Here is a 16767-nt window from a genome sequence, read left to right as displayed (position 1 = left end):
TGAACAGTGTAATGCAAACCCAGGTTGTGCCCAGGATCTGCTTTCTCCAGGGAGGTGTGACAGACATGGTGCTTACTGGATCACGGGGTCCATGGCTGCGATGCGTTCTGTCACGATCAGGGACTCGCTGTAGGTGACGTCATTGAGGGCAGGGCCAGAGTTACAGGCCAAAATCACCTGGGAGGAAGGTGCCAGGAGAGGTCACACAGTCAGGCTCTGGCATTTCAGGTGCTTGGATTATTTCCAGTTTGGCAAAGGAGTGAGTGTCCTGCTGGTGGGCAGTGACACCTTCCAGCAGTTACCAGAAGTCCATAGGAACTCGTAAGGAAAGCCACTCACCTCTGTCCCTCTAGAAAGGAGCTCTCGGACAAAAGGAAAGACTCCTAAAATTATGTCTATCCCACTGTTATCTGCGAAAATTAAGGCACATTTATGAGGGGGACCCTCCTGCAAGAGAAAACCAATGCATTCAGGATGGAGCGCCACTCGCCACAAGGAAGTTTGTTATTCACAGCTACTCCTCCAAATCCCCACATTTTATACCCTCAAACACCTGAGGTCTGGATTGCAGCAAACTCCCAGCACACACCAGTGACAAACAGGAGGAATGAGGCTCCCTGATGGTGTCTTTGCACAGGGGTTTAAAACAGCTGTGCTATGTTTGAGAGAGGGCTCTTAAACTGCAGCAATAAAACCTCCACATGCCAACTCAAGCCAGGCCAGAGTCAGGCTGTGATCCTGAACACACTGGGTGCCAGCTGGACCTACCTTGGAGGGCGTGTTTTAAACTAGCCTGGTGCTGGCTGAACAGGATTCCCTTCTGCCAGAAAGGGGCAGGATGAACTGTGGGGGCAGTGACACCCTAAAATGAAAAGATAGTGCCTATTCTCCATTAACCTCTTCATTGTTCTCAGCCTGGTGTTATGAAACTTAGTTCACCCCAGTTCATATCAGCAGAACTGAAAAATGCTTAATTCCTAATAAAAACTGTCAGGACAGTGCCTGTATCTCCCCAATTATCCCTGTTACACAAGATTAGCTGGTGCTTTGCTTTAGGATGGAGCATGTAAGGATTTGCTATAGTCTGCTCATCCCCAACCTTTAGGCTGCCATTTCCAATAGAGAGATTTACACAGACACAAAAGCTTTTTAATTAATCTTAATTAAATGGTAAGAGTTCACATGGGAAAAAAAAAAAAAAAAAAAGCTTTACTAACTGATAAATTCATTACTTCCAGCAAGCTTCTACATTAATGCCAGTTTTAGGTTGGCTACCCAGGGGGAGGAACAACTCAAACACTACCTTTGGCCCCAGGTTTTTAAATTCAGGGGTCTGGGTGTATGGAAATAAGAGCCCTGATAAGGAGGGGAGGCTCTGGAGCAGCTGGGCTCCAGTGGGAATTCAGGGAAGGAACTATGCTTTAGACTAATTCCTTTACTCCTCACTTTATGATGAATTTTTGGGCTGTCTGTTCAAACCACACGATTACCAAGATGATTTGATGATTAAGGTGTTTAATTAGCGGCTTTAGGGCCAACCAGGGTCATACCTTCAGTCGCTCCAGCCACTGGCTGTAGGAATCTTCCAACCAGGGACGTTCTATGGCACAGACAGAACAGTGTCAGCATTTATCAGCAGCCACTAACTCTTATCAGCAGTCATTCTGCACATGGTACAAGCAGGAGGTTCATGCTGCACTTACTGAAGCATTGAAGCATTTGAGCTCAGGTTTGGAATGTTAAATGTGTAGGTTCACAGAGTTCCTGAGCTCTCTGTTATGGGAATGTCTCCATGAGAGTAGGCCTGAAGTGGAATTTTCACACTAAAGCTTTGGAGTGGTGGGAGTTGGGCCCTGGCCTGGGGGTGCTGGACCCCCCCAGGACACTGTTCCCTGGGAGGGACACAACAGTGAGTGACCAGTGTTTAAGGAGAGAGAGGTTTAATTCCTTTGCAGATTTAATTCCTTTGGAGCACTACCCAAACTCTGGGTCTGCATTTAGATAACTCCAACAAGTCCTAATGATTCTTTGTCATGTGGGCAGCAGAACCCCCACAAACATTCCCACTCCACTCCCTCAGTAACATCCAGCTCCAACCACCAGCATGGATCTCCCCTTACCTTGGAGCTTTGACTTGGCTTCTTCAAACCCAAACTGTGGCTCAGACTCCAGAACACTGGAACAGGACAGAACCAGACGGCAAGCAGTTCAACACCTCCATCTCACATCAGTGGAATTCAAACATTTGTTTAGCTGGTGCCCAGCAATTTTACTGCACTGCTTATACTGGGGGTGTCTGTCGGTCCCAGGACTGAGAAATGTATTTTGTAATCATGTTAAAAACAAAAGGCTCATGAAGACATTAAATCAGAGTTCTGATGCTGAAAGAAAACAGCCTCAGCAATGTACATAAGTTTGCAGACAGTAGGCTAGGGGCAAAAAAGACATTTTTGGGTCTGCAAACCACCATGAAATTAATGACTTAAAGCAGCTGCAGGGTGTAACAGTGCTGTACAAAGGTCGATGGGGAGACTGAGGAACTTTATTTTTTAGAAAAAAAACCCACAACAGGACATTCTGTAGCTTAAAGTGTGCTGTTAAAGGATGTAACACCTACTCTGAGACTGCCTTTGCTCCCCAGTCAAAGACATTCCCCGCCAGAAGTCCTTTCACCAGAGCAAACTGCCTCTCCTCCCAGCCGAGGGAATCCAGGGACTCAATCACACTCTGGAAACACTTTAAGGCTATTCCATTTTCTTTCTGCTTTACCTGTAAGACAGACAGGAAACACTGGATTTACAGACCAACATTTCTTACCCAGCCTTGGCTGTCTAAGGCCACGTTCAAGCACCTCCTCTGTGTTCATGGCCTCTCATGGACTAACCAGTAACTGTTGTGAGTGTGCTTAGGACCAAGAAAAAACTTTCCTGGATTCTCACAAAGTGTCATGAGTGCCAGAATATGATCTATAGCCCAAGAATTACTTTTCTGAGCAAGTTAGAGGTGCAATAGATCTTGAGCAGATTGGGAAATAGACCTTGAGCAAGGTGGGGTGGGGAATGGGTGTGTGGACACACAAAAACCTTGTAGCACTAACACCATGCATACACCCCATGAAATCACTAACAGCAGTCCCACAGAATCAGAAGGGTGGTGGTTTTGTTTGGTTTTTGGGTTTTTTTTTCATCATCCCAAATTCTCAGCAGCTCTCAGGTTTTTTTCTCTTCTCTGTCTCCAGTGAGATCAGTGTTACAGGGTGAGTTCTCTCAGAAAATTTAATATGATTCTGGGTATCAAAATTTTGTCTTGGCAGTAAACTTGTCTGTATTACAGGAAACAAACATAAGCAAAAGCCACCTCACATGTGTTTTAGCCCTTTCTCACAGCGAAGGTACCACATGACAGTGCAGACAGGGAGAACTCTCTCTGTATTTTGCAGAAATATGTCAACAGTCAGGAAAATAGTCTTGGATCAGCCACTAGCACTGTTTTTATTTATATGTCACACAAATAAGTGGTGAGGAATGGACATACAGAAAGTTGTTTTAGAGAAATAGTGACTCAAATGTCCTCTCCCCAGTCATGTCATGTCACAGAACAAAACACAGAGAGAAAATAGCTGCACAGTGGCAAAAAATATTTTTAAGAGCAGGAGGTTTTACATTGTGTCCACTCCAATCCAGTGCTGAGCATCTCAAAAGTGACAAAAGCAGCCTCAGAGGAACAAATTAGAGCAGTGTCTGGTGACAGCCACCACACACTGCCCAGGAGCAGGGCTGGCACCAAGATTGGCTTCTCAGGGCTGTCAGGCAACTGAAGCTGGTGATATTTTTGGTTATCATTATCCTCACCAGGAGCTTGTTCAGTTGAAGGGGTTTATGTCCCATTCCCCAGTGCTGTTTCTCCTCCCCTGCTCACAACCAGTGCAGAACTGGATCCTAATCCCTCCCCTCAGAGCCATCCATCACTTGTACAGTTCTAGAGTATTGGAAAAGTGTCTTAAACTCACCTTGGAATAGGGATCTGGAAAATTGAACTCATTCAAACAGTGTTCCCTTGTATCCAAGAGACTTCTGACTGTTAAGGTACCATATGCACTTTAAAAAGTGAGAAGGGGGAAAAAAACAAATCAATTACTTCAAACAGAAAAAGTAATTTTTCCCTCTGTTTCCTCTGTAAGTCACAGCCCCTCACATGAGCACTGAAGCTGAAAGTCACAGGTGCTAACTCCTGGCTCTACAATAAGATTATTGAATCTACAATAAGATTATTTATTGTATATTCTTATTGTAGATTAAATAATCTTAAACCTACAATAAGATTATTTAAATACAAGGAGGGGAAAATGTTCAGAATTCACTTGCTGCTATTTTTAATAACCATGTAAAAATTTTTAATAACATATTTTCTACCAAGATAGAATTTCTCTGCTCAACTCCAACACATGAAATCCAAAATCTCTGTGCAGAGGATCTGATGTTTGGCACAGAAACTTGCCCGAGCCTTCAGCCTACTTGGCTTTGCTTGCTCTGCTTCACAATCTGGTTAGCTTTTGGTGGGTTCAACAGAAGAAGCAAATGATGCAAAACGGAAAATAAAATCACTTACAAAGGCTGCTGCCTGAGTGTCTGGAGCTTATTCCAGTATTTTTGCCGGAATTTCTCAGCTCTCTCCTGTGCATCTAGAGAGTCTGGCTGACTGGCTGCAGCTCGCTTTGCCACCTGGCAGAGAAATGAGGCAACACTGAAAGTTACCAAATTACCTCTTCCTCCTTGTAACTGATGTGAAGTTCAGTGTGAGCAACAACCTCTCCATCTGCCTCCCTGTTCTGTGCCTGCAGCCTGGCTGCTCCCTCCCACACAGCACCTCCCAGCCTCCCTTCATTCCAAACAGTAAACAACAATTTTAATGTGTCTTTTCATTTCAAAAGATTTAAAAGTTTGTTTTCTAGATTGTACTGTCATAAATTAAGCACAAGTTCTAACTACTTAGAGGAGAGGAAAAAAATAACAATGCACATACACTAAAGGAGAAACAGGCAGAAATGTAATGGTGCACATCGACCCCTTGTGTTCTCTTTTTGTTTACTCCAGTGAACTGCCTGAATCAGCTTCAGTGCAGAAAATAGTAACTTATGTCTGGCTCAATTGTGCTCTTCCCATGGAAAAGTGTCTGTGAGGCAGCAAGACTGCTCCCAGAGGAGGAGCAACCCAAGGATCTCTGGCCTTTGGTTGTGTAACTGTCCTGCTTGCAGCTCTGTACAGAAAGGTCCAAGTGCCATTGAAGAGGGAAAATGCTTTGAAAATACCTTTCAGAAGCCAAAAAAAAAAAAAGCACCACAGAAGAGCATTTCTGCCTTTGACACAGCAGGAATATTTTACAAGACAAACATGCTGCTTCTCAGAATATTTGTTTTCTAAATACCTGCGTCACTCACACAGGATTGTTTTGTGACACTTACCCCATCCAGTGCCTCCTCAAAGCAGGTGAGCCAGTATTTTCTGGCCATGGCATCATCTGTGAGGTCAACAGTGTCTGGGATGTAGGTGGAGGGGTCTTTCAGCAGTGGCAGGTTAACAAGTGGTCTCTCCAATCTGTCCATTTCCAGCATGTCAAACTAGGGGAGAAAGGAAAGAGATGGATTAGAACTCACTCAGAAATTAATTCATGATGAATTGAATTAGCACAAGGGCTGCAGAAGTTAAGACTGACAGATTTGCAGACAATTATAGGTCATCAAAAATAATTCAGTTCCCTCTGTGGATTATTTTATCCATGTCCACCCTACAGAGAGAAATTATCCAGTGTGAAAGGGATGACTGAGCTTGTGCTCTTCTGTCCAATCTTGTATTTGTCTTCTCACAGGAAGCAAATTAATGCTGTTTAAAGATGGTGGAACATGAAGTTCCAAATTCTGAGGTATTTCAGCTGCAGCAAAATCCAGCTGCTCCAGAGAAAGGGTAAGAAACAAACACTCCCCCCACTTCGGTGAAGGAGAGTAAGATAAAAGTAACAGCCAGTCTGATTTACAAAACATTCCATTCAACACCACACAGGACACAAGACAACACCACACCAGACAGGTCACTTCTCTGGGAAGCAGGAGTCCCAGGGGCAAGAAGCAACCAGCTGGAGAATAATCACCTATGTTCAGGTCAGTACTGCTAAGAGAACACACACAGGTCTAGAAAAGACAGCACATACTGTACCACTCCGTGTTCTCTGCATGGGGTAAACATCCGGGGATGTGCTCATAAGCCCAGAACTCCCAGCATAATTCTCTCCCCAGCTGTACTGGTTTGGATCTAGAAAAGAGAAAGACACAGACACACATAATCTGAAAATAAAACTGAGAATACTCCTGTGAGTGAGTCTAGAGCCAGCATCCCTCTGAGCAGTTGCTTCACTACACAAGCCAGTTCCCCTTGTCTTTAAAAGCAAGCAGAATTTTTCCCTCTAACCCCCAAAAGACAGGTTTCAACCACTCAGTGAATTACCTGCTCCAAAGAGCTTCAACCTGAATGAGACAAGAGAAAATTTCAATTCTAAAATCATTATTTTAACCCCATTTCCTTGTCATTAATCAGCATGCCTCCAAAGCACTATCACTGAGCATTTCTTATTTCTAAATCTAGATCCATTATTAACAAAATAGTGTTACAGAACTCTCAAAGCACAATGTAAGCTTCAGAGAAACACTAAAGTTATTTCTAGATTTGCTTTATTTGAGAAAAGTTTAATGAGCTCAGATGTACAGTACATGCTGCAGAAGCAATATCTTTAATTCTTCAGTAGCTGGTTCCTTGCCCATCTCTATCAAATGGGCAGGAAAAGAATTCACATCCATTTTTTGGAAGTGTATTTGATACTTACTGAGCTAAGTACCATTAGCAGCCTGTGGCTGTGCCACTGTAACCAATGTACTGCCTGGCTTCCCAGTACATCAGTGGGGAAAAGGAAAACTAAACAGGCAGAATTCCACTAAAGCACCCTGGATCCAAGGTATCTGGACAGAAGGGTCTCCTCTGTGAAGCTTTTCACTCTCAAACACGGTTTGGAGATGCTGGTCTTCCTCAGTACATGAAAGGAATTCAGAAGTAGCCTCTTAAAGAGGGAGAAGTTCTCCAAACCCACATTTCCCCAGCTGGATTTAGAGCTGTGACTGCTCTTTGCAGAACTGCAGAGAAGAGAAGAGTCCAGTCCTACTGCCTTCTCAAAGGTGAGCAGGAAATCCAGTGAGAAATTAAGATGTCCCTACCAGAATGTATAAAACCAAAGCCCAGCATGTATTTTTAAGTGCCAAATGGATTTATTTAGGCAACAGCTTACATGCAGCCTCTTAAGAGAAACTTGGACAGTACACTGACATTTCAGAACACAGCATATACAGAACAGAGCAGTGCTGTACTTACTGTCTTGTTCAGCTCCTTTTAAAAATGCCCCAATGGCTCCCAGGTAGCCTTCATGTCTCAGGAACAATGCCTGAACCTCTCCCTGCCACAATATGAAACATTGCAATTGGATGGTCCCTGAGGGCTAACAGGCACTTCTTTGTCACTAGTTTCACACTTTAATTTAATAGAAACAACTAGAAGATGGTAATAGTCATTTGTGCTACATTCTCACACATTCATCAAGTTTCATGGTGCCTCTGGAACAGCTCAGGGAGGAACTGCTCACACACATCATTCCCCAGTTATCACACAGCTGGAAAACACCCATGCACCAGTGGTGCGTGCTCTATGGCCTTCCCTGGAAAACACCACTGCATCATTCCATGAATATTCAACTCCTCTTGCTTCAACAGGCTGGAAATTGCCAAGGTGAGCGTATGCCACTGCAGGCAACACGTTTGGGATATTGCTCACTATCTTTATTTCATTGCACTGCTCTTCAATGCCACACAGACACTGTGCATCACCCACAGGCAAGCATTCCCCCCATTCAAATAATTCAATTATTAATGCAAATTCCAGGAATGCTGGAGAGAAGAACTCTCCATCCTCACAGCAGGGCCCCTCAGCTTTCCTAGGCCAGGTGAAACATGGCCTTTTCCAAGGAATTCTGCAGTGACTGTGGGAACAGCTCTCCATGAGGGAAGCTACAGGGAAGCAGCAGCTCCGGCTCACAGGGAGATTTGGATTTGAATCCCTAGCAAAGTGTCTCGTAGAACAACCAAAAGCTGCAGTTTTGCAATAACTTTCTTGGAACTCAGCAAGTTTTACAGAAAGGGACAATAACAGTGAAATGAAGAGAGGAAAATGCAACACACAGGAGTCTCTTGCATGAAGCATTGAGATAAGAAAAAAATGGTGTCATCCACTCTATAAAATTCCCAAAGTGCAGGACTAATCTACCTGTAACAACCATTAACGAGCTTGTGGATTGGACCATTTTCCTAGTCAAAAATCTTCAGTATTTTCCAAAGCTTCAGAGTCTGCAAAGAACTTCAGTTTGGTTGATTTGGGGCTTGATTTTCTCTTTAATAATAAAACCCCACTGATGCCAACTGTCTCAGCAGAACAACCCCACACTGCATGGCCTGGGAGTGGAAAGATGCAAATCAGCAAGAGGAATTGAATAATGATGGTGACTATCAAAGAACACAGTGAAAACTCATTACTTGGAGCTACAAGACAGACTGTCAATCAAAAAATAATAATAAAAAGAGAGAGAGGGAGGTAGGGAGAGATAAAAAGGGCCAGACAACTCCCAGGCATTTCACATTGATTTCACCCCTCCCACAACACATCCCTGCCTTACCTACCTAAGAAGCAGCCTTCTAAGCTTACTTCATGTGCAAATTCATTTATTAAGGTATCCCAACAGCCTAAAAAATACCTAAAATGTGACTTTGCTGTAGGGAACCCTGTGTTTTCCTTACCTTGGAGAAGAAGTTGATGCTGTAGGTTATTGTGCGCATGGTGACGGGGTGGCCTCGGATAAAGAACCCTCCAAAATAGATTTTATCCAGGTTGTGCAGTTTGGCATAGAGGCAGGCCAGCTGACCAATGTCATTGCTGATCATGTGGAGCAAACTTTTGGCCATATCTTCTTTGGAAAACTCTGGAAGTGAAGGAAGAATAAAGCAAATTACACACAAACTGAAGAAGCTCCAGTGGACTATGCTTTTCTAACTGAATCTGCAGCTGAGGAAAGGAAAATCCAGGGTTGGAGCAGATTTCCTTATGTGTGGAGAAGAAAAGTGTTACCCTCTAGAAAACCCTCATATGTAAAATGTACTTATAACAAGGAGAAGTGTGATTTGATTGAAGATATCAGGAAAAAAAAACAAAATCAAAAAAAACCTCACTAACCCTATGTGAAACATTTCTTGAAAAAACACAACTTCCTGGATGGCAGGAATCCATTTCTTCTCTCTAGGAACCATCAATGAGGGTTCATCCACCCCTCTTGGCCTGAGATGCACTGCAAGTATTTCATTAAGATACTGCAAATAAACTGCAAATTGTAGTAAATCACTGCCAAAGGGCCTTTCTAGAGCCCAGAAAGCCATATCTATTTCCCACAGGAATGAATTAACCCCAGGCTAACCAGACAGGTGTTTTTTAATTTTCTCTTGGCTTAAGCAATCCCAAACTGAAAATTTAAATGTCTGCTTATAAAGCAGTACTGGATAATATTTCTAATCAATATTGTACAGGCAAAACACAAGATCGTGAGAGAAGCTGATGATTATTTTCAGTTATAAAGTTGATTCCTAAGAGCCAGAGGAGATGTTTGGATAGATCTTTTTTATCCCAGTACCTTTATCTGCTGTGGTGGACTTCCCAAAGCTGCTGGCAATGAGATTCCCACTGAGCCCCAGGGTCTGGTAGGCACCTCCATACACATCCTTCACCAGCATGTCAACGTTGGTGTGCTGGCCCTTTGAGGCCAGTTGCAGCAACTCATCAAATTTCTGAAGGTGAGAAGCACAGTTACTACAGCTGACTTGAACCAGAGTTCTGCAGCACCTTTACTGACCAAAACCAGTCATTGAATTAACCCTGCCAGCCAAAGACAGGCTATTTCTAATTACAAGGATGTATTCAGAGTCCCTGTCTGATCGAACAGACAGATCTTAAGTGGAGCTCCTTTAAAGATGAACACCACAGTCAACCTCTTTCTTATCTACAGATATTTTGTTGAATTTCCCTTGAAAACTAGGGTGGGTCAGCACATATGAAACAGGCAGAAGCCTCATTTTGTCTTCCTGAAGCACAATAAAAGAGAAGTTTGAGAAAAAAGTCTCAGTGTGCCTTAACTGGTGCAGGATGTGTCCCTGTCCCTGAAATGAAACTTGCAGGCAAGCTCCATTATCCCAATACTTAATTTATAACCCTGCTAACTTGAATTTCTTCTACAAAACCAAGAGAGAATTAAGAGCAGGCACTTTCATGTTCCAAGATTTCTTCTTTAGGAGCATCAAACAAAAAGCACTGTACCCTCCCTTTGACATTTTATCTAGTGCATATGTAGCTGTAGCTTTTCCTACACTCCTGACATTTAGGGCGCTCATTTAAGCCACATGGCCCTTTGGGAATCCAATCCAGGGATGTCAGAGCTGGGCTGAACTGAGCAGGACTAAGTCAGGCCTTTTTCATCAGCCTAGGACTTAAACTCATGTTGGCAACCAAGGAACCAACCATGAGGCAAAATTTCTCCTCTCAGCTTCCAGACTTCTTGCAGCAATTGTGTGCTCCCTGCTTTCTTCTGCAGACAGTATTGTAGGAACTGGGCTGGCATTTTAAGTTGAAAAGACAAAAAATTACCAGGCCACTTAGAGGAGGCTCTTTTCCATCACTTGTCCCTGAGCCCTAAAGCAGGATTGCTTTTGGTCACAATAAGCATCTTCTAATTCTTGTCCCTATATTCCACCAGTATCTTTTTCCATGTAAAGCTTCCTTTTTTGACACTTCAGAAGTGTCAAAAATATGAACACAAGTCCAGGACTCAGCCTTATTACCTAATATCCTGCCATTTCAGGCTTTCTCCCAGGATTTAATTTAATCCCAGCCCCCTTAACAGAGACACTTTGATACCTTTGTTTTGGTGAGCAGAGCTCCAAGACCCCAGAAGGTTCCACCTCCAATTGAGCTGCCCCCAATCCATTCAAATTTGTCTTCTGTTTCTACCTGTGAATTAAACAAGGCAGATTTATTTAGAAAGTCATTTTATGATGTTTAACACAGATTTAACTGTGTGTACAGGGTTTCGGAACAGTGGATTCAGTGGAGATGGAATCCTTCCATTGTGGAAGTGGCAGGTGAGAAGGGCACACTGCACATACACCACAAGCAGTTTTGGAAATCTTTGTATTTAACTCTTGGCAAACAATGCTAAATATAGATGTTAAACTTCAACAGCGTTGAAGGTCTCTTCAACAGTGTGACAACACAAACATCAAAAATCACTTTGATCTGACAACCTTTGTCTTCATCAGGTGGTGTAACCACTTCTCTAACTATTAAATTAAATGTAATTTAAAAAAATAGCGAATGTAAAAACATTCATATCTCTGCAATTAATAAACTTTTCAAAAGCAGAAATTTTTTTCAAACCTTACATTATCCAAGAAGAAACAAGGACAAATCTTGTGAGAGGTTTCAGATCACCTTTATCAAATCTCCAACAAAGCATTTTGGCCACCTCTCACCTTCACTATGGAGACTCCTGAGCCAATGTTCACCAGCAAATAAGGGAAAATGTTGGGGTGGTTTGTCTGGAACCGGAATTCCGTGTCTGAATCCTTCTGGTAAGCAAACACCTCGTGGGGGATGTTCCTCAGCACGAAGTTGCACCCCTTAATTAGGCAGGTCATTACATCTTCCTTATCAACTCTGAGGGGGAGGAAAAAGCCTTAAATGTCCCAGCCCTCCTGATAAGGCAGCTTGCTTCTGCAGCAGCAGTTTGCAGACCGGAATTTTCACACCACGTGGCACAAGCCCAGATCCCTGGAAACATGAAACTTCCATCTGCACTTGGTCTGGTGCTCCCCGCCCATGCCAGAACTCCAGGCTGGAGTTCTGTTACACAGTGACTTCAATCATGTTGTCACTACAAATAATCCTGTTTGCTTGTTTACACTGCTCCTTCCTGCCCTGCTCTTTTCATGGTCTGTGCACCCCTGCCATAAAGTAGGTCAGGAAGCTTAGCTGGAAATTAATCTCAGAAAACAATTTCTTAACGCGGAATAATTATCTGTTGCTCTTCCCCTGCCTCCTAATAAATCACAAAAGGCCCCCATGGCATTCAGCACGTGTTTATGACCGATTCAAGGGACTGGGAGGAGCCTACAACTGGGATTAGCAAAAACAGAAGACACTTCTCGCAAGAGTAGCAGATTCATAACAGGATGTATCCCCAGTGCAGAGTCTGGGAATGTGATGCAAAAGAGAAGATGACTGATAAGCCAGCTAACACATGCTGACTTCTGTGAACTTCTGGGTCTCTATACTGTTACTGGAAATTCAACAATTCAAAGTATGGAAATTCTTATAGGAAATATCCTGAGGCTTAGTGGAAACACATGAACAAGGCACAAATTCATCTCAACTACTACAGAATGATTTGTGTGTTCCACGATGGAGAAACCGGGGATCTGGTTTGGATCTGGGGACCAACTGAGTACGTCAGGACCAAATAAAAACCAAAACCAGGTGCACCACATGGGATAAGAGGGGAAACTGCCTCCTTATCCTGATCTATTGATAATTAGTAACAGCCTATAAGGTGTTAAAGGGGGCCGGTGTGAAATAAACAGATAACGAGTCCATCTTATCAGAAGAAATAAGTAATTTGCAAAGACAGTGTAAAAGATGAGCACAGGCCCTCAGGATTGAGGAATGCACTACACAAATCAGGCATTCCTACGTAAATCAAGCAGGAGAGGTACCTTGAATCTCTCCCCAGTGATGTTTAATATTAGGATAAATTACTATTTTTCTACACTTACAGCATAGGCAGTGTGAATTTATAGGCACCACCATCTGTGGCTTCGATGGCTTTTGTCCCTGTATTGATAAGACTACCTTTGATGAAAACTAGGCAGGTTTCAGTGCAAGCTTTTTAGTATTTGGTGTTTGATAATGGTGTTTGAACAGTAAATTTATGAGGCTGTAAATTCATGGGGCTGCCCTATGTTCTGCAAGCCTCTGCATGAAGTTTAGGTAGGAGCTATACAATAAATGACTGTCACCTCTGAGCATGCTATTGTAAAAACTTTTGGAGTAGATGTAAATTAATTCTTTACAGAAGATAAAGCAGTTCCACTTACTTCAATCCCAGTTTCTTCTCAATAAGGTCTTTGAATTTATAGGCACCACCACCTGTGGCTTTGATGACTTTTGTCTCTGTATTGACAAGATGGTCTTTAATGAAATCTAGGCAGGTTTCAATATAAGTGTTTTCAAATTTAATGAAGTGAAGTCGCGCTGTAATCTCCTCCTGAACAGATATTTCATACAAAGGTTCATTGTCTATGTCCTTTAAAAGATAAAAGGGTTTCTTAGAGAATATTCTTGCAGAAACAAGGTTAAATACTGAACTACTAAAGATCAATACTTATGCTTATTTTGCCCTTGAAACTGTGTTAATGCCATTAAACATAACACCTCAAGCTATGTCAAAGAAGAATAGAGTTTCACAGGTCTTAATTCTCCTTAAGCTGAGATAATCAATTCTCCCATGCAGCTGACATGCAGCAAATCCCTCTGCATGAGGAAAGTTATGTCTGCACAGGAGCAGTGTTTTTTTACAAAAGTATCACACTTAATTGTCTGGAAAATAAACATTTCAAACCGTACCTGACAATACAAAGACTTAGCAAAAAATTTTATATAGTACAAGTTAATAGATGGGTTTGGATACAATTTCTGTTCTGCCCAGTCCAGAACCTCACTCTTGTGAGTCAATCCCATGCAGCTGATCCCTGATGAAATTCTCACCTTTCCAGAATGATCAAAGGATCTCACTCTTGCCACTTTGTGCTGTACAGTTGAGTAATAAGCCAACTTGGTTAATGAACCGCCTGTTCATAAAGAGATAACTGATATTAATAAAGTTATTATTAATGCCTCACCTTAAGAGCAAACAATAGAACTTAGGTTTATGTCAACTCTTGGTTCTCCAGGTCTCCTCAGCTGAAGCCAGAGAGAATTAATGAAGATGTAGAAAGAACCCTTTTTGAGAAACTGCTTGGCCTCATTAACAGAGCACCATGGGAGGGAAAAGCTTTACAAACTCAGTTTGTGCCCAACTGATGTGGGATGAGAATGAGCAGTGGAAATTAACCAGGCCAGTACATGTACTGCTGTTATTTACCTTGTTTGGAAACTTAATGAACTCCCAAATTTGTACCAGAATTTTCTCAGCTGGTTTGCCACCACTGAGCAATACCCCCCACGTGCACAGAGTGTTTCAGCAGCACCTAAATAATTTTCTTACCCTGCTTTTAGGGACAAGTCTGCAAACTCATGGCTGGTTAGAAAATTACCCTCTGTACTGAGTAATTATTTTGCAGTATTGGTCTTGGCTTTGGGATAAAGAATGCTCAGAATGATGTTTCTCAAGCACACAGCAGTTGGAGATATTACCAATGTGCAAGTCTGAGCAGAAGCAGCCTCATCACCCCCTTCAGGCCTCCAGTCTGCTCACGACAGTAAAACTTTGAACTCTCCCCTTGAAATAGAATTCAACCCCTTGCCCTGTCTTTGTATCTGACCTGCAAAAGTGGATTGCTGGGGTTACACTGAATGTTTTCCACCACAGTGCTCCAGGTCTGAGGGTAACTGTGATCCAGCACTGAGTTAACATTAAAGTCCTGAAAGTAAATAAAAACCTGGCAATGTTAGATCCTAAATAATGGCTAGATTTAGTGGCACTGCACTCTGCTGCCTAAGAATAACCAAGAAATGAAGCAGCAGAGGTGAAAGATAATCCCTACAGCGTGTGGCTTTGCCTTCATAACTGCACTGTCAGCTCTTCCACAGTGCTCAAATATTTTTGTTAGGAAAATATTAGCAACCTGTAGGAGAAAAACAGGCAGTTTACTCCAGGAAAATTTAAGTAAATGTAGAATGACCAGAGATAGACACTTATAGTAACAAAAGCAATAAAGCTTCCCTGACCTTGGATCTGATTTCAGTGTCCAGCCAGTGCTTTAAAGCTTCTGGTAAACAAAACCCATGGTCTGTTCTGCTAAAAGGTGAGGGCTTGGTGGTTAGAGGTGAGGGATTGCACAGCTTTTTATGGAAAAACTTCCCACCTCCAAACTGAGGATTACAAAGCCCATGTTGGAATGTCATATTCTTTACACTGACAATGACACAGGTGCTGCAGGAATTCATCATGAGATCCATGGTACACAGAGCCATGACGCTTTGTGCATTATCCCCTTCCTCTCCCAGTTTTTAAGGACTTAAATCCATTCAGAACACCGAGACATGTAACTAGGTTTTATAACTAATCCCATGACTCTAATTCTGAGCTGACCCGCACAAAGGGCCGGTTCCGGCTGTTATTTTCACAGGCACGGAACCAGCAGTTCCCGAGGGGCTGAAGTAACTGGTGACACAACAAGATTTTCTATTATGGTGCAGGTTTTCTTCTCACTGTCCCTGAGTCTCCACCACACAGAGCAGTGTTCACCTGAGGAGTAATAGCTTGGTTTACTTCTCCCTAGCTTTTATCCTAAAAACCTTACACTGACGTCGGGATGGTAAAACGGAAGGAAAGCATGTAAAATGGCACTTTTGGCTTAGTGCGTGTCCACAGAACAACTGCTAATCCATGCACCGGAGGAACTGAGAACAGGCTCAGCTTGTCCCTGCACAATTCCCGGCTGTGGCACGCAGGTGTCACCCTGACGTTTGTCACCCTGTCCCTCAGTTTAGGATGTGGGAAATCGGGAATATTACGGACTGGGGCGTATGTATAGGGCAGCGGGTGTTTTTGGGAGTGACTGAGGCAGCAGTGACAGACCCCAACCCACGCCAAGTCCCGCAGCCGCCCTGCCTGGGCAGTGCTACAGACGCTGGCCCCGGCCCTTTTTGCTTCTTCCAGGCCGGTTTCGTAAGCCGGAGGAGCGCCCGCAGCATCCGCGGCCTGGTGCGGCCGAGGGGCTCCGCACTTGAGCCTGGTGCACGAGGGCAGGGCCCGTGCCGCTCTGAGGAGGTGGAGCCGATGCACCCAGCCCCGTCGCCCCCCGGTCGGTCCGGCCGACGCCCATGGGCTCTCCCACGTCCCCTCTTTGGCTGCCAAGGGCAGCCCTGGCCAGGCCGCCCCGCCCGGCTCCCCGCGGCCCGTTACCCGCGCGCAGCCCGCCGGGACCTGTAGTGCCGCTCCCTGCCCGCGCCGCGGCGGCACCTGGCGGCGGGACTACGACTCCCGTGGAATCCTCCACGCCGCACAGCCCGACGGGAGCTGTAGTGAGCCCGAGTCCACCAGCGCCGGCCTGCGCGTCGCGGAGGACTACACTTCCTAGCGTGCCTCGCGCGCGCCCGCGCCGACCCCCCGCGGGTCCCCTCAACGGGGCCGAAGCCACCACCCGTTCCCCACCGCCGGTGCTCCCTCCCTGCAGGCGCCCCCCCCGCCCGGTTACCGATGTCTATGGCGAAGCGCTTGGCGTTCTCCAGGTTGCGGAAGATCTCGTCGGGCGGGAGGGTGATGCTCTTGTCTAGACTGCCGTGACCACTGCTGTGACCGCTGCCGCGCCCGCCCCGCTCCGCCATTTTGAACACAACCCACTCCCTCCCTCACCCCCGC

The 16767-nt window shown here is 44.3% G+C and overlaps 1 protein-coding gene across 1 annotated transcript in view; it reads right to left on the bottom strand.

Annotated features, from left to right (window-relative positions):
- The window catches only part of PANK4 (pantothenate kinase 4 (inactive)), an 18149-nt gene extending 1382 nt beyond the window's left edge, over positions 1 to 16767 (bottom strand). Inside the window, exons 1-17 of the mRNA XM_005528357.3 lie at positions 16604 to 16767; positions 13950 to 14032; positions 13280 to 13488; positions 11660 to 11843; positions 11046 to 11138; positions 9769 to 9922; positions 8885 to 9066; positions 7413 to 7494; positions 6205 to 6305; positions 5462 to 5617; positions 4609 to 4721; positions 4010 to 4097; positions 2618 to 2769; positions 2121 to 2176; positions 1551 to 1600; positions 340 to 447; positions 77 to 177 (exon numbers count right to left, since the gene is read on the bottom strand). Coding sequence (XP_005528414.1) covers positions 77 to 177; positions 340 to 447; positions 1551 to 1600; positions 2121 to 2176; positions 2618 to 2769; positions 4010 to 4097; positions 4609 to 4721; positions 5462 to 5617; positions 6205 to 6305; positions 7413 to 7494; positions 8885 to 9066; positions 9769 to 9922; positions 11046 to 11138; positions 11660 to 11843; positions 13280 to 13488; positions 13950 to 14032; positions 16604 to 16733 — 2042 coding nt within the window. The 5' untranslated portion in view covers positions 16734 to 16767. The remainder of the gene's footprint in view (positions 1 to 76; positions 178 to 339; positions 448 to 1550; positions 1601 to 2120; positions 2177 to 2617; positions 2770 to 4009; positions 4098 to 4608; positions 4722 to 5461; positions 5618 to 6204; positions 6306 to 7412; positions 7495 to 8884; positions 9067 to 9768; positions 9923 to 11045; positions 11139 to 11659; positions 11844 to 13279; positions 13489 to 13949; positions 14033 to 16603) is intronic.

This window comes from Pseudopodoces humilis, chromosome 24 (genome assembly GCF_049639895.1).
Source record: "Pseudopodoces humilis isolate 2021_Gansu_Grassland_sample_001 chromosome 24, ASM4963989v1, whole genome shotgun sequence".
Classification (NCBI taxonomy): domain Eukaryota; kingdom Metazoa; phylum Chordata; class Aves; order Passeriformes; family Paridae; genus Pseudopodoces; species Pseudopodoces humilis.
The sequence above is the reverse complement of the archived record's forward strand: the minus strand, read 5'-3'. Positions and strand labels throughout refer to the sequence as shown.